The 21,500-nt window shown below is 41.0% G+C and overlaps 2 protein-coding genes across 5 annotated transcripts in view; one reads left to right on the top strand and one right to left on the bottom strand.

The window, feature by feature from the left end:
- TMEM31 (transmembrane protein 31) overlaps positions 1-10,310 on the bottom strand; it is a 23,924-nt gene extending 13,614 nt beyond the window's left edge. The window contains exon 1 of the mRNA XM_064482835.1: positions 10,038-10,310. The gene's annotated coding sequence lies outside the window, so the exon portion shown is untranslated. The remainder of the gene's footprint in view (positions 1-10,037) is intronic.
- Positions 9,231-21,500, top strand: MORF4L2 (mortality factor 4 like 2). Of its 4 annotated transcripts, none has more exons than XM_010996817.3 (4): positions 9,231-9,333; positions 12,070-12,159; positions 18,470-18,574; positions 19,952-21,500. In XM_010996817.3, the coding sequence occupies exon 4, from the start codon at positions 19,976-19,978 to the stop codon at positions 20,840-20,842; it is 867 nt and encodes a 288-aa protein (XP_010995119.1). In that variant the 5' UTR covers positions 9,231-9,333; positions 12,070-12,159; positions 18,470-18,574; positions 19,952-19,975; the 3' UTR covers positions 20,843-21,500. The 4 variants fall into 4 exon arrangements, with proteins under 4 accessions (XP_010995119.1, XP_010995121.1, XP_031301296.1 ...); XM_010996819.3 differs by lacking the exon at positions 9,231-9,333 and adding an exon at positions 10,543-10,670; XM_031445436.2 differs by lacking the exon at positions 9,231-9,333 and adding an exon at positions 10,543-10,670 and having other exon boundaries at positions 18,431-18,574.

The raw sequence follows: 21,500 nt of genomic DNA, 5'->3' as shown, positions 1-21,500 counted from the left end.
CTTTGTGTTTTGAGACTAAGTCAAAAAGAAGGGCAGTCATGACAAAGGAATCTAACAATTGGGCATCTTTCTGACTCTAAGCTCCTCTTCAAATTATCAAACTACAGCATCCTGAATTCTTATCAGCCTCCCTCCCCTTATACTTACTAACAATGCCTTGTTGACTAATGTGTCTTATCACTCCTCAATTTAACACTAAAACTTAACTACTTCAGGGAGTGAGAATCTTTGTTATAAAGACAGCCCTGACTATCAGAAGGGCAAGAATGCTTGGGACCTTTGGTCTCAGCAGCACATTTGCTATCTTGACTGCATTTACCACTATTCCCACACAGAGAAACAAACAATTGGCTCTTTTAGAAAACTAATCTCTCATGGGATTTCCCATAAGGCAACTGGGTCAATGGAGCACAATGTCTTAGAATTCTAGATCCTGGCACAACAGAGCTAGAAGGGCCCTCCCAGGTCATTTTGTCTTGTCTGCTCATCAGATAACATGGGGACACCGAGCGCCTGATTGAGCAAATCCCAAGCCCTAAGTGTAACTACTTCCACTCTTTTTTTCAACTTAGCTGAAGCTGTTAAGGGAAAGAATGGAATAGAAAGTGAGGGATCAAAGTGTGTCATAATTTATTAGCTCCAGAGGCTCACTTCTGAGACTACTCTGACACGTAAACTGCAGCAGATTCAAGACCTAGACGTAATCTGTAGCTGAGGAAACTGTCCCTGTGATACCATTCAGTCCCCAACCTCTGGCATGCCAATCTGTTGGCTGATATCCAAATTCAATGTCCAAAGTCCCCATTGAAAGAGGCTACCACAAATAAATCTTGGCAACAGATATGATAGTATAGGTATAAAGTGGTCATGCCAAGCTCCAAATTCTACAAACTCAGGATGTTCAGTTCTCCAGGGTTCCTTTGTAAATTTATTTGTGAATTCTAGTTTTATACCCTTTTACCCTTTCCCTAATAGAAACATAACCTATTACCACCCATTTGATTAGCCTAAGCTTCAGTTTGATCCTTTAAGGAAGGATATAATGTGATTTCTCACTAACACATCATTATCCTTATTTGAAATATCCTTCACTGATTTTGGAGTTAACCTTTCCTGTCCCATCTCTTGGAATTTCAAATCCCAGGTGCCTGAATGTTCTTCACACAAGGCCACCTAACAGAGTAGAGCAATGAGTCATGGAAAGTAATCTCACTCATGTCTATCTGCTACTTAGGTATCATCTCCCTGATATTCTGGTGGTGGATTCATATTCAGGGGAAATGATTCAAGGGGGAGAGAGAGGGTAAAAACTAATGACTATATCTTCAAAGCTTCACTAATACCATGTTTGATGTTATCCCTCAACCAAGAGATAACCACTTAGGACTATAGCTACAAAAGACTATCCACTGCTTCCTTTAACTCTCCCTTAGGGTGGGGCCAGGGGCAGGGGTGCACTGCCTCTCTGACATCCCCATTCGCTATCTTCCTAACCACCTGGGAACCAAATCTAAGATGAAAGACACCATCCCCTGGCATTAATGTCTACCCCAGGTGAGAGTGGGTGCTTTCTGATTGTCCTTGGAAGGTTTCTTGGAGCCACATTTTTGTTTCAGCCCCCTTCAGGGAGCAGGACAGCTCCTTAAATTTTACTGGGAAATCTAATTGCTTTTTTTGTGATTCCTGCAGTTCCTCCACTCTGCTCACTCAAGGGGTGTACCTTGGAGGTCTACTGGCCTTATAAGTCCAGCCTCATAAGGTTAAGAAATGGCTACTGCCTGAATGCCCTTCCAGACATTCTTCACCCTATTTAGCCTCCTTATGGAAGGGTGAAAATCTGGTGTGGATTGGCATAAGCATCCATTCTTTGAGTCTCACTGAGTCCCCAGCTTAATAGAGGACCAACCCCTGAGATTCAGGTCCTCTGCAGGCTTAGTGCCCTGAACAATCTCCCAAATTGAGCCTAGGTAAGGCAAAGCTCTTCACCAGAAATCTGAAGCTATCAACTGAGTGATCCACATGAGGGGTTCACTCAACTGTGAGCCCCATTTAACACAGGAATCAGGTCTTCTTCATCTGTGACTAAGAACACACTGTTGGAAACAATGGAGATGGGCGATAAATGGCAGCCCAGTGAACAACTGCACGTGTGGAAGTAAGTGCATTTGACTCTACTGCCAAATCTCTCTGGTTAAAGAACCAAAGAGCAGGTTTTCTTGTTTAGGGAGAAGGGAGTGCTGGGGTGAGCATGTAAAAAGGGAACATGAGTCCACAAGATAATTGGGAGGCTGGGGTTCATGGTAAGCTGAGGCTGGAATTCTCTGGGTATTGTTTGTTTGAATTACCTTTTGTTTGTTCTGTTTGTTTTCAAAAGTCAGTGCTGGGGGGAGGGTCTAGCTCAGTGGTAGAGTGCGTGCTTAGCATGCATGAGGTCATGGGTTTGATTCCCTATACCTCCACTAAATAAAAACAAACAAATAAACCTAATTACCTCCTCCCCTAAAAAGGTCTGTGCTGTCCAGTGATTTCTTTATCCTATAATTAAAACCTTTAAAGGTTTCCATTTGCCTACAGATGTGAGAACAATCTCTTCAGCTGGCTTTCAGCTACTAATATTGCCTCATCCCCCTTGGATTCATTCATAAATTTTTGTGGAGCACCTACCACAATATGCCAGGCACTGTAATAAATACAAAGGCAACACAGCGAAGAAGAAACACAGCCCCTGCCCTCGGAAAGCTCATATTCTGATGAGGGAGACAAACTTGGACTAAGTTATTGGAGAAGAGTGAAATGGAGAAAATGTAGAAGTATTATGGCAATATGTAAGAAGAGGACTTGACTGGGTTATGGTAGAAGTTGGAGGAAGGGACATCATGGAAGGCTTCCCAGAGACAGAGCTGTTCAAGATATGAGGAAAAGTCAGAGGGAGGCAAGCAGAAAGGACAAAAAGGGAGGCACAAGAGAACAAAGGGAGTTTTAAAAAGGGAAGCAGTGTAACAGATTTGCATCTGGCAAAGAACGTTCTGAGTCCCAGTGTGGGGAACAGATGGTAGGGAGACAAGAGTAGGATGTCAGGTGAAGATGGCGGCATCTTAAAAAGGGGAAAGCAGTGGGTGCCAGGGGAACACAAAGTAAGAGTGCTTACCCTGGTCCTGGAGGTCAAGGAAGCCCTCCCTGAGGAAGGGACATTTCAAGTGAGACTTGAAGACGGGGTTGGCTGTGGTCAGGAGCTGGAGGGGGTGAGGATTTGACAAGTCTCCGGCACAGTAACCTGCTGCTTTAGCCAAAGCAGTCCTTGTTCTCACTAACACTTGCGGCTCAACCTGGAATGCCGGGTGCCTTTTCCTTCTAATCAAACCGTGTCTATCTTTCTAAGGCCCTCTCAAATCCCACCTTCTCCGATCACACCCAGATATGGCTTCTCTTGCTTCTAAACTCCTATTCCATGTTTGTCACGTGGCATTTAAAGATACACTAGTACTGTTACTTAACTTTACACACAAAACTCCTTGTAAGGTGCTTAAACTTATGAACTGCCTTCCACAACTTCGCCACACCCAGGGTACCTAGCACAGTGATGAATGTGCTCACTGAATGAATGAATGAATGAATGAGGCACTAGAATCCTTGCAGGACTCCTTTAGTGATTCACTATTATCTGTGAAGCTGACGAGGAAAAGGTCTGCTTTCCCTACAAGATTTCTGCTACCTACATCCAAAGACCTAAGATTTGAAATGGACAGCTCCTTCCCACTAGTCACGGCTTCTCACCCCCTTCCAATCCTGTCCCCTCTCCCACCACCACCACCACCACCTTCTATTGTTTCTTCTGTCTTCTGGTTGTCAGCCAGGATGAGAAAATGGTCTAGCTGTCCTCGGAGACTTACGCCAGCCTGGACTGCTCTGCAGTGCCATGAAGGGCCAGGACTTTTGTTTACAGCTGGGACCATGGTGAGGCGGTGAGCACAGCTGACAGCCCCACTCTGGAGCAAACATCAATCTTCCTCTGTGCTCTCAGCCAAGTTTCACAGACCAGCTCTATTGAAAACTGGCCACACCCGCCTGGGTCTCACTGACATCCCACCCACAACTCTGGCCTGGGAGCAGCTGGGTGAATCTCGGCTTTGTACCTTTTAGGTACTGCCCTTGGTCTCTTTTCTGGCCCTGGTCTCTAATATGTCACCTCAACTCAGGGCCTTGAAAGAACATGTCCTCCGGGGTCCCCACACTCCCAACAATGCCCCCCCTCTCCAATCGTATCTTCTTACTCCCAGCAGTGTACCAGCACCGTTGTTTGCTGGGTCGAAGTGAAAACACCAAGGAAGAACCCAACCGCCCAGTTTTCAACGCATACTTTATGGAGGTTGCCTTTCCAAACGACCAAGGATGCTCGCGGGCGTGCTTGTGTGATCTTGGCCTTCAGATGGCTTTTCCGCTTGTTTTAAAACCTGCAAATCAGACGGGGCCAGGAACCTTCAAAGAATATCCTTTGAGATCCAAGTGAGGGCCTCTTTGCCACATATTCTGTTCCCTGCTCTCCTCTTTCCTTAGCAGATTGCCCGCTCCAGCACTCAACTGGGGTGAGAATGAAGTCCTGTCTCTTGCCCCAGTTTCTCTTTGCCTGTGTTTCTCTGCCTTCTGACTAACAGTTTTCAGCAATCAGCTGAGACCCGTTTCCTGATTTCCAACCTCTCCCCACTCCCAAACACCTGAGGGAGATGATTCGCTTACCAGTGCTTCTTCAGGGGTCTGGTGGAGAGGGATGGCAGGCCAGGAGACTCCCCTTCTAGGAGACCTTCTCAGAATTGCCAGCACAGCGGCTTTTTCAATCTAAAATACCCCCTCCCCAGATTTTTACATGGTACCTCCCTACTAAAAGTTACCACCCAACCCCTTGGTTAATAAGTATTCTTCTGAAGAGAAACCCATGTCTGCTCCCCTTCTCAGGACTGATGAAGCACTTTTTATTTTTATTTTTTGGTCTTTTTACACTGTTTTATTAGAGAAACCTTCAAAAAAACACACAAGAGTAGGAAGCATAGTATAATGAACCCCCATGTGCCCATCATTAAGCTTCAACAATTTAAAGATACAGCACTTTAAGTGCTATGGGTTTGTCCTCTTTAATATAGCAGCTGAAATTTTCAAAAGATGTGGCTTTACACCAGAAACTAACACAATGTTGTAAATCAATTATACTTCAATTAAAAAAAAAGGACACACCCTTTATCATTTCCAGTCAAATGGGGGCTGTGGGTGCACGTTATAAGCATGAACATAGTTACCTCTGAAAATGGGCTCAAGGCATCCTCTCGAGGCACTGCTCGGATGGTAGGAGTCAGTGTACACTAGTGGGAATCAGTCCTCATCTCTGTTGGGTGATATGTACCACAGATGACTTGACATGATCATTCCAAGTAAAGTCTGTGGTTCACAAAACCACACATTTCGGTGAATCGCACACTAAGCTAGTGATTCAGGAAGGGGAAACCAAGGGATTATGTGCAAGTCCAGCATCCCAAGGTCACTCAAGGACTACACTGATTAAATTCTGGTTCTCAGTCATTTGAAGTAACCTCTTTCTGCCATATGGATGGGTCAGTTGGAGCAGGGGCGGGGGCTGATGACAGGAAAGGAGAGAAGCCAGAATAGAACAGATACCCCTAAAAGGATAAAATTTTCCCATGATTATTTCCATTATTGGCTCTGTCTGTCGTAGCAAACTTGACTGCTCCAGACTGGAATGAGGCAGGTATAAATACACAGACAGAAAAAAACATTGCTATTAAAGAAATACCATTTTACTTAGCCTTGAAATACTAGGGTTTTTTTTAAACTTTTAAATTAACCAAGCACTCTTTTAAAAGTCATCTAATAAGCTAGTCAGAACCAAATAAAAATATCAAATTAACCTTAGAATGAAGCAATTTCACCTACTATCCAGACACTGGGGGAAGACACCAGTGTCCCTCTCCAACCTCAAGAACAGACTGACCACTACCTTCCAGACCTAAGGAGGCTATCTTAGCCATGAAGTGAGACAAGCAAGGCCAGCAGATACTGTTGGACAGGACAGGTTGCACCCTGCACAAGGGTGCCCCACTGAGAGGGAACAATTGGAGGCTGAAATTCATTCCTCAATGGCCCTGGTGGAACTCCAACATCCATGAGAAAGAAAAAAATTTTTCTCATGGGTCCACTAGAGTGGACACTTCTCTGCAATTTGTCTGCCCCCAGGTGGCACATGTTTCTAGTGAGCACAAAGGCATCATATAAATAGCAAATGGTAGCCTTAAAAATTAACACAGAGTTCTCAGAGCCATTCTTTGTTCCCTGAAGGCTGGGATCATAAATAGTCTCTGTCTGGCCTTGGGCCTTGAAGCCAAACATTGACCAAAGCGATCTTTCCCTTCCAGTTGTCGCAGACGGTAAAGACAGTGATTCTGCTGTAAAATCAACAGGAAGAGAGTAACTAACATTTTCTGAGGGCCCAGTAAGAGTCAGGAATCTGCTCAAGCTTTATCCCACTAATACGTGGAAGGAGACAATTACTCATATTTGAGAGGGTACCATGGTAGAATGGGAAAAAACATGTGCTTTGGAGTCAGAAAGAAGTCTGAATCTTTGCTCTTTACTAGTTGGCAACCCAGAGTTAATATTTAACTTCTCTGGGCTTCAGTGAGGAGTCACTAAGATAATCACAGTAAAAAGCTGAGCACACGGCTGCCTGGCACATAGCAGGCATTCAACTCCTAAGGTTTTTTCTGCTACTACCCTGACTCCAAAGTTAAGTCACATTATTCACACCCTTGGCCTTAGGACCTCACTCAGCAGAGCATAAGGACGGGTCTAGCAGACAGAATATTGGAGCAAGGGTCAGGAGATGTGGGGCCCAATGCCAGACACATCCCCTGTTACATAGTACACTGGGTAAGTGACTCCTCTCTCCAGACCCCATCAATAAACAGAACATGACAAGCTCTGATGCTGAAAGAGCAGAGGAAATCACTTCTGGGCACCTGCCATGAAATACCTACCATACTAGGCCCTTCTACATCCCCTACCTATGCTAAATTAGCACTGCCCCGTAGAACGCTCTATGGTGATGGAAATGTTCTGTATCTGTTGTTATCTAATTTGGTACTAACACTAGCCATGAGTAGCTACTGAGCCCTTGAAATGTGATTAGTTTGACTGAAAAACTAAATTCTTAATTTTACTTATATTTAACTAATTCAAATTTAAATACCCACATATCTAGTGGCTACTGTATTGGATACTGCAGCTCTAAGATTATGAAGCAGGAATATTTGTTCTCATTTAATATATGGTGAAACTGAGGCTCAGAAAAATTAAAGAACTTGCTGAAAGTCACATAAATAGTAAATAACTAGACCAGAGTCAAAACCAAGCTGTAGAAAGTTTAGCAGGGATATGCTGTCAGATACACCAGGAATTACCTGGGCTCCACTTCTTACAAATTATATAACTAAGAGAAATAATTACAGTCTCTAAAACTCACTTTTTTTCTCACCTATAAAATGAGGATATTATCACCTAATTTATCGGCTTATTGTTGGGATTAATGGATTAGAGCTATACAGAGAGTGTGGCTTTTGACAACTGTGCTTCCTCACCCCCCTTTTTCTTCCCCAAACATAGAAGAGGTTTAGACATAAACTTAAAAAGATAACTGCAGGATAGAGGAGGCATCTGGGAAATATAAAAGCAGAAAAGGAAACACTTATGGGCTTTTATGTGATATCTTATTATAGAATGGAGATGAAGGAAGGTATGAAGTCATCAAAATATTTCCATTTATTTGCTTTGCTTCCCTGTCTTCTTCTTAATGCTCTAGTCAACATTAGCCAAGGCAAGGAACAAAGTATCTGTAATGTATTTTGAGGCCCAGAAATACAAGCTACTGCAGCTGAACAACAGAGTACTGTCAAGGGCTTGGGTTCGAGGGACAGGTAAAGCTCAGTTCCGGTTCTCGTACTTTTATATGCACTGAGACAATAATTGACACCTCCACACAACAGTTTTTAACCTCTGAAAAGGTACTGATATCAAGCAGGGTGTCACAACAAAACCTTTTATTTTGCTTTACATTCTGTAGCACCCTCTAGTGGAGGGTGCAAAAATAAGCATTGTATTTCTGCCTTCCAAAGCAGTGCTTTTAACTTCAGTGTACATTAAAATTACCAGAACAGTTTGTTATAACACAGATAGCCAAACCCTACTCCTAGACTTTCTGATTAATTAGCTTGGAGGTAAGGCCTGAGAATCTAAATTTCTGACAACTTCCCAAAAAGTGATAATGATGCTATTGGTGTGCCTGGGAAACATACTTTGAGAACCACTGCTCTAAATCCCGCCCTACTGTGTGTGTGTGTGTGTGTGTGTGTTTCCTGAGCACACAGGTGCCTGCATGCACACATGTATAAGATCGATAACTGAAAGAGAGATAACTTTTGTTGTTTGATACTTATTTATCAGTATCCACCTAATATAGATTTTGTGAAGAATAAAAGAACATCCATGTGAAGGATATGACACAGCATCTAAAATATAGCAAGCATGCACAAAAACTGAGGATCACAGAACATAAATCCCAAGGTCTCAGAACTAGCAAGTGATGGAATGGGGTTTAAAGTTAGGCCTCTGACTAGAAAAACATAATAAAGCTTAATAGTACTAGCACAGAAAACATGGTGGAAACACCCATATCTAATCATAATTTCAAGAGGAAAGGAAGATCAGTTTTTAATACCAGGGTCCAAGTCCAGTAAAGACAAATGTCTTTACTGACTATAGACCCACCTCTATTTTCCCTTTGGGGGGTGAGGAGGGGGAGTGGAAGCATTTGAAGAGAAGATCCCACAGAAAGGGTTAGGATCTTCATCAAGATCAGTGCTTGGGGTCATTCAGCAATTCTGACCCCCACCCTCAAAAGGCAAGGAAGAAAGAAGAGAGGGATGGGGAGGGGAGATTTTTTTTTTTAAGAAGGAAAGAAACATGGCAAAACATTTGAATCTAGGGACACAGTCCCCTGCTTGGTAGGGCTATGAACAGAAGTTAATTTGATTATCCCCCAGCAATGAAAGATATATATGATCTCTATAAATTGGACAGTTCAGCAAATCAGGAAAAGGGGGTGGGGGGGTGAATCCCATAATTCCAGGGACCAAACAGCCAATCCTTTGCTGGAATTTGGCGGCATCTAGTGGCAGTCTCAAAAGGTATAAACCTCACCCAGCGAACTTTCTGGAAAATTAACTGAGTGCGTACTTGCCTGAAGAGCATTCTGCTGGAGATCTGGACCAAAAGGTAAGAGAGCCTAAGCCCCCAAAGAAATTTGGAGTCCTTAGTTAAGGGGAAGTCTGTGGTTATATAGATATTCTCAGCAGAACATTCTGCTTGTGCCAGGGGAACTGAAAGCAACTTGGGGTAGGGGGAGGGAGCGAGGAAGGGGGAAAGGCTAATAGGGAACAGGAAAGAAGCTGTTTCTTGGAATTGCTAATACGGGAATGGAAGGGTTTTGACTCTTAATTACCGGAGGGCCAGGGTTTAGAACAGGATTTCGTCACTGAGAAAAACGTGGGAAGACAAAGTGTATTTTTCGGGTCTAAAATTAAATCGATAAAGGAGACCGAAATATTTCTCGCAAAGACTCTTAATCTCAGTTATGGTCGCCTTGCCTTACTTATTTAATTATTTTCCTTTTCATTTCAACAATTTTCAAACATATACAAAAGTAGAAAACGATCGGTATAGAGCGTGCGCGCGCACTCGCGCACGCACCCGCTCCGGGACACACACCGGCCCCAACGCTAGGGGCGCACGCCTGCGAACACCCGCCACCTCCAGCGCCACGATGCCTGGCGTTCGCGCACACGCCAACGCCAAGGCCTCGCGGGCTCGCCTGCGCACAGACGCACTCGCCCTGACACAGCGCGCCCGCAGTACTCCCGCCCACCCCCGCTAGCACACACATCAAAACCCCTTGTTCTGCCTTTTTTTTTTTTTTTTACCTCCGATAGTTGCGCAAGAGGCTTGGGGGCGTGGCCCCAGATTTGACCTCGCGCTTCCCCACTCGCGGGAACCTTAGCTCATTTCCGCCCATCCTGTTTCCGCAGGCCACGTAGACACTTCCTTTCCCAGTGGAAAAAAAAAACCCATAATGCCTCCCTGCAGGAAAAAAAAAGGAAAAAAAAAAACCTCTGGTCAGGGGAACTCTGGGTCGTGAAAGTTGGCCACGTGAACACCCTGCCCTATAGACTTATGACCCAACGGCTGTCGCGCTTTTTTAGGGCGGGCTAAGAACCTAAGAGGGCGAACTTCATTGGCCAGAGCCCGCACTAAAGGAGGAAGGTGATTGGTTTGCTTCAAGCCTTAACGGTGAAGAAGCAGGTTGCTAGCACCCGCCTTTACTGCGGCGGAGTGTCATTGCTGACGTGGTGCGCTTCGTCCAATCATTTGGTTATGGAACATTCTAAAACTTGGAGAAGACGATTGTGATTGGCTGAAGGGCATAAGCCCGCCTCCAGGGTGACGTGTCTGCCTATGGATATCAGTTGCCAGAGAAACCTGTCTTTACTATGGCGGTTGGAGGGTCGGCAGTGATCACACGTCGGCTGCTGGAAAGAACTGGATTCTCGTTTCAGGTTTCGGGGTGGGGGTGGGGAGAAAGGGTTGACGATTTCCTCTTATCGTCGCGTATGTAGACAAGATTAACTAGTGGCTTCACAATCGGGCAGAGCTAGATTCAAATTCCTAGTCGCCAACGCCCAGCTTGGGCTGGCTCCTGTTCTTTCTGTGTCTCGGTTTCCATGTTTGTAAAATGGTGATAATAATAGTATCTACCTCAGAGACGTGTGCCTCAGAGGCGTGTGCTGTAAATTAATGCGTATAATGTACTAATGCGAAGTAATATAATGTAATACGTATAATAACTTAATATGAAGCCTGGCTCCGGATGATATTAGCCATTATTGTGGAGAGAAAAACCCGCGTAATAGAATGAGAAGAAACAAATTATGTAAAGTCGTTCGTTACAGTGCTTTTCCTATCCATCACCTCCTTCCCTAGAAGGAATTCGAGATATAAGAGAGACGTATCAGTCTTTACCGATGAAATAATTTATTTGGGAATTAGCTCAAAATAGCGGAGATTGGAATTTTCCATATTGAAAAGTTAAAAAAAAAAAGCGGTGGGGGGTGGGGAGAGATGGAGAATGAGCGAGCTGGAGATGAACCACATGCGATGAGTAGGCCTTGTTTGGGTCCTGATTCGGATACATCAACTATTTTAAAAGCTGTTTAAAATGCATCGGGAAATTTTGAAGACGGATTCGATTTTTGTTGTTTTTCAGGAATTGATGTCGATTTTTTTAGACGTTATAGTGGTATTGTGGTTATGTTTTCAAATTGTCTTTAGCTTGTAGAGATATATACGAAAACACTTACAGATTAAATAATAAGATTTCTGAGATTGGCTTCCAAATACGTTGATGTCTAAAATTTGCTTCAAAATAATCTCAGCGGTAGGGGGAAGTGGGGAGGGGTATAGATGAAACAAAATTGGCCCTAAGTTAATCGTTTTAGCTGAGTGATGGGCATAGGGGATTCCTTTCTATTATTCTGCCTTCCTTGGTATATGTTTGAAGTTTTCCGTAATAAAATACAGAAAATGAGCTTAAAAAAAACGGAGGTGGGGGGAGCAGTGGGTGGGGTTACAGATAAAACAAGATGGCCTTCAGTTGGTAATTGTTAAAGCTGGGTGATAGATTCGCACAGGTTTATATTATTCCCTCCACATTTTTATCCATTTGAAATTATCGTTAATAAAAAGTCAAGAAAACATTACCTTATCAAAAATCAGGGTGAATATACAACAAGGTAAATTAGAAAGTATAACCACAAGAAAGAAAAAAAAAACACTTGTACATTATTTATCAGCTTTGGTGTCCTTTGTGGGTGATAAAATACATTGATGGAGAAGAAAACCGTTATCTTATATCTTTTTATTTTATGTCCTTTTCTGTCCCCTTGTTTGACCTTCTAGGCTACCATCAGAAAAGCTGAGTTAGCTGTGTAGTAAGGATCAGAAGGTCTGGTCCTGATTGCAGAACCATCCCTGATTACGGAATCTTGGGTAAGTGCCTCCCTTCTCCTGGCCTCCGTTCTCAGACAAGATAATTCCACATAACTGTCCTAACTGTCCAGGAATATTTTGAGGATTAATAAGCACCTATCTAGGAAAGCACTCTACAGTCTAAGAAAGGAAAGATGGAGCTAAGTCCATTTGTGCTTCCAGTATAAAAAGTGCCTAAACAAGAGGGCTATGTCATCTTACATTCCTTGATAAAAGATACTATAATTGACTCCCTATAGTTAGCTCCATACATCCCTATTTTGTTTTCTTTGTGGCATCCCGTATGCAGCATAATTTAGTGGTTAAGAGCAAATACTGACATCCTGAACTTAAATCCTGGCTCTGCCACTTACTGTGTGATCCTGGCCAAGGTACTTACTCACTTTGTCTCTAAATTTCCTCATCTGTAAAATAAAGATAATAATAGTTCCTATTTTGTAGGATCATTGACAGGATCACATGTAAAGTACCAAGACATTGCTTGGCACGTATAAGTGTTTGCTTTAATAATTATTATGGCTCTATTAGTCCTTCTGGTACATCTTGTGTTACACACACACACACATGTGTGCACATGCACACTCTTACACTAATAAAAGCAGGATACCTCTTTTTGGAGTTATTAATAATAATAATATTAATACTGTTGGTTTCTCTCCTGATTTTCCAGAAGCAGCAGTTACCACTAGAACTGAATTCTGAGATTATAACTTCTGGCTTATCCTAACAATCTAGGAAGATATTGAGTATGTTGATCATATTTATTTAAAAGGGAATTTCCAGGAACTACAATTTTAACTAGCAAATCATAACCATATTCAGTCTGCTAACAGTTTTTATATCATTCCTCCTTTGTCTCAGACTCATAAAATACCTGTTAAACATAAAGGAAGTGTTCCAAGATCCAGAATTGGTATAAATGTAACTGACATGATGTATATGCATTTAAAGGTTATTCCAGCAAACTGTAGGAGATGTTCCCACTCATTTGTGATAGACCCATACACAAAAATGGTAGCATTTGGAGTCTGCATTCCTGAATGACCCATCAGTTGCATGAGGAGATGAAGGAAGGTTTTCCAGTCTCTTGGCAGCTTTATTTTCCCATGGAGTCACTATATTTTCCTTTTTTTTTTTCCTTCTGAAAGCTAGATTGCAGAGGAGGGTACTACTGCCCTGGTGGAAAAGATGCAGTAAATGGTTAGGCATAGAACTCCTTTACGGGAGGCCATTTGGAGAATGATTAAAGGCAAAAGGTGGGGGAGGTGGACTGTTAGGCCAATAGGAGCTCAGAGAAGGCAAAGGCCAAAGTAGCCTGAAATGGAAAAAGCCTCAAGGAGGGAAAGGACCTTGACCTGGGCCTCTGAAGTGGGCAGAACCTAGAAGTGGGGAAAGAAACCAGTTCACATGTTAATGCCTACAAAGTATATGTTACACAGTGAAAATTAACTGAAAAGTCCAGCTGTGTGTGAGAACCATGGATAAGAATAGATTTGAAAATCATGAATTTTAAATACGTGTATTTTAATATAAGTATTTAGTTATAATGATATGTGAATACAGTCTCCTTGTAATGTGAAAAGCTAAAATAATACGGATTAGGCTTGAATTACCTTTTTTCACCACCCCCAATTCTCTTACTCTCCCCAGAGTTAACCACTATTAGTTCTATTTCCTTCTAAATCTCTAAATGATGTACCTGTTCAAAAAATGTATATGGATATGTATATAAAATACTGTTTTGTGTTTTCTTTCACATAAATGTGGTGTCACACTATAGGTATTGTTTTGCAGCTTGCTGTTTTTATTCAACAAATTGTCTTGGATGTCTTCATGTCCATTCATAGAGTTCTATTTGATTCCATTCCCAGTGGCATTCCTTTAACTGGCATATTCCACATAATGGATAAACCATGTTTTATTTTTGCCAAATCACTATTGGTAGTCCTCTACATTAACTCCAGTGTTTTACTGTTTCAAATAATACTGTATCAAACATCCTTGGAACCCATTTACAAGTGTTATTCCAGGGCAATATTTTATTTAAACTATGATAATTAAACCAGTGTGATACTGGTGTGAGAACAGACCTTGCTGTGACAGAACAGGTGACTTAGAATCAGTGATATCTTTAAAAATTGAATAATCAAAAATCATGGGGAAAAGAGTATCTTAAAAAACTTATATACCTAGGAATTTAGAATGTTATAAAATAGCAATTCAAATCAGTGGGGAAAGGGACTAATTATTTGGAAAAAATAGTTATATATTTGAAAGAAACTAAAAAAATACCGAGAAATAATACAGGAAATTTTTAGAATATTGAATTGAGAGCATTTCTCTAGGCATGACATGTCAAAGTTCACGGAGGAAAAGGTTGACACATTTGTGGTTTTTATGCACACACACAGGCCCAATTAGAAAAATGACCATTTAGGAAAAATATTTCTAACAAAGGGAAAAAACTTACTATTTAATTATTAGAAGTCTAAAAGAAGCAAATCACCCTAGTAGACATGGGAACAAAGGTATTTACATAAGAAAAAGATACATACAGATGTCTGAAAATATGCTCAGTATCACACAAATTCAAATAAAAATAACTTGCTACATTTTAGATCCCCTCCCCCAGTTTTTTTTTTTCAAAAAGATGTTTATCCAGTGTTACTGAAGGTGTGGGTGAATGAACGTTTACATTTTTAAAAATTAAATTTGCCTCTGTGTCATCAAAGCTGTAAATAAGCAAATCCTCTGAGCAGTTCCACTGCTGAGAATATGTCCTGAGATACTTACCTAATGTGCTAATATATTTGCACACTGATGTCTGTTACAGCATTTCTGTAATAATGAACCTAAATGTTCATTAATATGAGACTGGTTAAATTATGTTACATGCAGATTATAGAATGATGTGGGTATTAATAGGAATGAGCTAGGTATGTGTGGACATAGATGCCCACTGTTAAAGTGAGAAAAGGGGAGCAATACGTATCTCACCTTTGTCAAGACATGTAAATAAATGATACATATTCACATATGTATATAATATACACGTTTAGTTTTAAAGGTGGGTTTTTGTGTGAATGTGTACATGAAAAGATTTGAAAGCATATACACTTGGGTTGAGGTGGGGAGGGGAGAACTTGGTATTTATAAGTATGTAAAGGGAGTATTAATGATACCACAAAATTAATTACTTGGGGAAATAATAGATTTTTAGTTCATGACTTAAATAATTTCTGGGTGAATTGGAATTAAAATATAAGCAAATCCATTTAAATGTCATCTTAATTTTTTTTAAGCTTAGTGGAAGGAAAAACTACATGTTTTATCATGTAAAACTTAAAGTCTTACAAGCCACTATAAACAAACTAGGGAATATATTTACTCAGGTATGACAACTGATAAACAACTCATAAAAAATTCATTAAGAACCAACTTCAAATTAAAGCGCAAAGGACAAGAGGTAAACTATAACTGACCAGTAAACACTCTTAAAATGTCAGAACCACTAATAAAAAGTACAAGCTGAATAGATAAACCAATTTTCCTTAGCAAATTTACAAATTTTCTTAATAGCCAGTTCTGACCAGAGCTGTGAGGTTGTGCAACTTTAGGGGAAGTAACTTGGCAATGTAAAATTGCCTCTTAGCCTACTAAATCTGTGTCTGGGACTCAAAGGGATAATATGAAATGAAGGCTACAAATATTTTAATATTACAGGATAAATTGAACGGGGGCGGTCACTGTCCAGAGAGGGTGGTTAAAGTATGCCCATTTGGTGGAATATCCTACAGCTCTCAAGATACGTGCATGTTATAACTTCACTAACATGAGGAAATGAGAACAGCAACTTTTTTTTTAAGTGAGGATCTAAGATTTGCTACCAGGATGAAGTTACCTCTTTGAATTGAATATTTACACAGACATTGAAGATAGAAAATTAAGGTTAATATATAAATGTGTTTTCTCAGTATATGGCCTACCCTAGAGCTGACCTGTAGGGAACAAGTGGGAAATATTTGATGACGTTTGTCCCTAATTTGTTTCTCCATTTTCCCATGTGTTAAAATCACCTCACTGATCCACTAGTGTATACCCACCAGGACCAAAGTGCTGTTGCAGAAAGTGCAAGAGGTATATTACACAAGACCTATGGCAAGTGGAGATTAATGTAGTTCCATAAGCGAAAGTAACACATGAAACATTTAAATAATAAATACTAAGCCCTAGAGTACTAAGGTCGGCTTCATGTGGTATTGGAGATGGGAAAGAAACAGGCTAGAGTAGTTAGGAAATTTGAAGAGGAAGTGGGACGTGGTATTTAGATGAGGGAGACAAAGGGAGGAAGTGTGCTAGAGTAGAGTAGGTATACCAAGCCAGTAAACGATGTTAATAAAGTCAGAAACTGGCAGATTCGAAGTTTAAAACCGCTGGAAGCAATATATAGTGCTAACGTTTCAAATGAATGTGCACAGCACATCTGTCACGGAGCCATGGAGCCAGGAAGGGAGGTACAAAGTCCCGTGACCCTAGTAAAGCTACCCATAAATTCATATTACAAGTAGGAGCCAGACATCAAAAGGATGGGTCTTCCCCTCCTTTTGATGTCTGGCTTCTGACTCCAGGCAGTAATAGTTGCTGTATTGGTAAGGAACTCAGATGAAAATTAAGGTACTGAGACAGAAAGGCTGCTTCCCTGGCTTTAGTCTGGGCACAGATCTTACTCATAGTGCAGGTATTTTTAGGTACAGTGTCAGATGTTTCATTTAACTTGGAACTTTATATGAATAATAGAATTTGTAGAGAATAATGAAACCCACTTAATGAGAACCAATTAGAATTTCTTTTTGTAGTTTTCTTATGCATAAATATATGTAGTCGATGCCAAGGGTATACAATAGGTTCAGCTATCATTCTCAGATTCCTCACTGAGGAATTGCTGATGACCAGTGCAACTTCCAGAATACTTCCTATGCCGCCTGGCTCTACTTCTGCGTGTTTTACAGTCTGCTTGGCACTGGGTCGACTTGCTTTTTTTGGTTGATATTTTAACTGTCCCCTTGTTTTGTGGAAGCTCTGCCCATTATTAGCCCCGAGGTGGGTTTTCTGGATTTCACCTATATTGTTTAACTATAGTCTCAGATACCGTGCCCACTCTGTCCCAGAAACAATTTTTTTTAGAAATTATTTTGTAAGCCTGATAGCTTATAGTGCCATGACACTGGCCACTCTGATCCTTCACAGGATGTGTCTATACAGCAATCTCAGCCAGAAGGTTTCTGATTCCCACAGGGTCAGTGTGTGTATTCACAGATTTTGATGCTCTCCGGGCAGCACCTTTGCTCTGATTTCTGATGAAAGCTTTGCGTTCTGTCAGTTAGATAGCATTTGCTTAAGGGAAGCACCCAGGCCTCTCTTCCCAACAACTGGCTTCCCTGATTCAGGGCGCTAGTGTTCTAACATTTCTTACCTCTTATTTCCCCTTCAGGGATTCCGTGACACCTGCTCACGTGATCTTAAGGGCTAGCGATTGGTGAAAGGGCTTTTTCTGTGAGTTAAAGTTGTAGTTTACCAGAGAAACCTGGTTTAATGCTGGTCCACCGTCATATCTCAGAGGTTACCCTGATTTTAACGGTCTGGTGTTTATCCTATGTATTTTTAAACACATCAGTTTAAAACAGAAATCATATCTCACTTCGTAAGAACTGTCTAAGACTAATGCTTGTCCCTCCACCTGTGCTCTCTCTGGGATCCTGTTGTACGCATTACCATGCAACTTGCCTGTTTACCTAATAGTATATAATTGAACCTCTTTTCACATCAGTACATGGATCTCTGCTTAATTCATTTGAATGTTCTTTCATAGTCTGCATAGATAACAATTTACATTACCATTTTGCTATTGAAGAATAATTTAGGTATTTCCAGTTTTTCAGTATTACAAACACCACTACAGTGAACATCTTTGTATCTGTGTTCACATGTGCAGGTATTCCTGCAAGGTACAGTGCTAGCTGTTCAGCCACATTGTATTTATGAAATTCTTAATAAGAACCTGTGAAGGCTAGGGGTAATTTGCCACATTCCATTGATAAAGATAAAAGGCTAAGAGAGCTTACATATCTTGCCCAAATCCTCATAATCCATAAATGCCAGAGCCAAATTGAAGTATGTCTAACAGCAGAGCTCATGTATTTTCTCTGATATCACAATTGTAAACCACATGTTTTTAAATTAGATTATCTTTTCTTTTTCCTGTATTTCACAGAAGTTTATCTTCATTGCCAATGCCTGCTTTCCTTTGTAGATTGTGTCTCCCACCTCATCTTTCCAGACCATCCCAGAAGATCTATAGGATTCCATCTGGGAAAACACTAGGAGTTCTTGGAAGGGAAGGAAGGAAGAGGATTATGTAAGTCAAAGGAATTGTTTAATCTGTCACACCATAAGAATCACAGAACACTATTTTTTTCATCTTTTCTCTTACTAGCCCTCTCTGCTGCTTTTTAAAGTGTAGATCATCCCTTTTCCCTCTTGAAACTTTCAACTTCTTGGCTTCCAGTGTAACATTCTCCTATTCTGGCTGCTCTGACCATTTTTGTTTTATTTGTGGCCTCTCTCTACTCACCCCATAAATATCATTCTTTCTTAGGTTGTTTCCAGAATGCTATCCTTGGTCCAGTTTTTCTTCCTCTATTCTCCATGAAAGATTTCATTGGCTCTTATAGTTTCTGCTACCAGTTATATGATGATTGCTCTCAGATCTCCATTTCTGGTTCTGACCTCTCACCTAAAGTTAAAAGCCATACGTTTAACTGCGTACTCACACTTACTAGATCTAGTTCTGAACTTCTTTCTAATCCCTTTCCTCCTCCTCTAGAAGCAGTCTCATTTGGTGATAGCAATGTAACCAAATCACCCATTCTCAAAACCCTGGCAGTCATCACTGACTTTATCCCTCAGTAGTTTATCACCTCCTCCAACAAGCTATTGCTAAAAGTGGTGATATGTTTGCTCCCAAAATATTCTGTGCCTGTAACTATCACTGTACTAACCTTGTTGTTTTATAATCGTCACTTCAGATATTTGAATCCCTAGTGCCTAGTACTTGTCCCGAAGCAGATAAGCAGTAATGTATGATGACTAACTGAATGGATAAATTACCTGTTACTTATTATTTTATTACCAATTCCAAACTAACCATTAAAAATTAGTGCTTTTAGTAATTCATTAATTACCCAGGCTTAAAATTGCAGAGTCACCTTTGACTCCTCCCTCTTCTTCATTTACCAAGTTCTGCATTCAGTTTCTCTTGAGTCTGTCATCAGCCTAGTTCAGGCCTACCTGGACTTAGACCAAAATCTTTGCTATTATTTATTTTGCCTCCAGCCACCTAAATTAATCTTTCTTTCTTTCATCTTGTCATTTTTCCTGTTCAGAAGTCTTGAGTTTCAACTCCACTGCCTTTTGTAGTTTCTTTTCCATTTAATTCATTCTTTCTCTAAGATTATCTTCCTGTCTTTTGAGTGGCATCAAAAAGCTAGTTTATGGGCAGGTCTGATGAGTGATTGGGTGGGCTGAGAACAGTGGGTGGGTGGTAGCAAGGATCAAAGAGAGAGGGAGGAGTTAGTAAGTCAAAATTAATTGGTCCTGAAATAGGATTTATTTGAAATCCAAATCCAAATTCCAAGAGAGTAGCGTGTGCTGTGCTTTGATGGGCCTTTACGAAGCACATTCTGTTAAAGGTCGCCATAGAAAACAACCAAGTGAAATACTTTGTATATTACAGTGGTTGGAATAAAAACAGGGTTGAATGAGTTCCAGAAAGCAGGGTTCTCAAACTCGTGGACAACAATCTGCAGAAGAAGACAACTTCAAAAAACCAACTAGAAGCAATATGCAGAGAAGTAAGATGAGAGGGGCCTCCTCGGGAAAGAAGGCAGCTGGTCCACAGCAGAAGAATCTGGAAGCAGCACTCCCAGGCAGATGGGGGGGTCGCTCTGCAGAGAACCCCCCTTCGGGATCTGTGAGGAAGACAAGAAAGAATAAACAGAAGACCCCTGGAAATGGAGATGGTGGCAGTACCAGCGAAGCACCTCAGCCACCTCGGAAGAAAAGGGCCCGGGCAGACCCCACTGTTGAGAGTGAGGAGGCATTTAAGAATAGGATGGAAGTTAAAGTGAAGATTCCTGAAGAATTAAAACCATGGCTTGTTGAGGACTGGGACTTAGTTACCAGGCAGAAGCAGCTGTTTCAGCTCCCTGCTAAGAAAAATGTAGATGCTATCCTGGAAGAATATGCAAATTGCAAGAAATCGCAGGGAAATGTTGATAATAAGGAGTATGCAGTTAATGAAGTTGTGGCAGGAATAAAAGAGTATTTCAATGTGATGTTGGGCACTCAGCTGCTCTACAAATTTGAGAGGCCCCAGTATGCCGAAATCCTCTTGGCTCACCCTGATGCGCCAATGTCCCAGGTTTATGGGGCACCACACCTACTGAGATTATTTGTGAGAATCGGAGCAATGTTGGCGTATACGCCCCTTGATGAGAAGAGCCTTGCATTATTGTTGGGCTATTTGCATGATTTCCTAAAATACCTGGCAAAGAATGCTGCGTCTCTGTTTACTGCCAGTGATTATAAAGTGGCTTCTGCTGAGTACCACCGCAAAGCCCTGTGAGGGTCTACTGACCACTCACTGTTCTGTCTGGTATCTGTAAACACTCTTTTTGTTCTTAGTCTTTTTCTTGTATAATTGATGTTCTTTAAAATTGTTAATGTATAACAGGGCTTATGTTTCAGTTTGTTTTCTGTTTTGTTCTAAACAGAAAATAAAAGGAGTACAAGCTCCTTTTTCTCATTTCAAAGTTGCTACCAGTGTATGCAGTAATTAGACAAAGAAGAAACATTCAGTAGAACATTTTATTGCCTAGTTGACAACATTGCTTGAATGCTGGTGGTTCTATCCCTTTGACACTACACAATTTTCTAATATGTGTTAATGCTATGTGAAAATGCCCTGATTCCTAGTGCCAAAGGTTCAACTTCATGTATATACCTGAAAACCCATGCATTTGTGCTCTTTTTTTTTATGGTGCTTGAAGTAAAACAGCCCATCCTCTGCAAGTCCATCTATGTTGTTCCTTAGGCATTCTATCTTTGCTCAAATTGTTGAAGGATGGTGGTTTGTTTCATGGTTTTTGTATTTGAGTCTAATGCACGTTCTAACATGATAGAGGCAATGCATTATTGTGTAGCCACGGTTTTCTGGAGAAGTCGATATTTTAGGAATTGTATTTCAGATCTTAAATAAAATTTGTTTCTAAATTTCAAAGCAA

The sequence above is a fragment of the Camelus dromedarius genome, chromosome X, assembly GCF_036321535.1.
Source record: "Camelus dromedarius isolate mCamDro1 chromosome X, mCamDro1.pat, whole genome shotgun sequence".
NCBI lineage: Eukaryota > Metazoa > Chordata > Mammalia > Artiodactyla > Camelidae > Camelus > Camelus dromedarius.
Note: the sequence above shows the minus strand (reverse complement) of the source record. Positions and strands in the feature narration are given on the sequence as shown.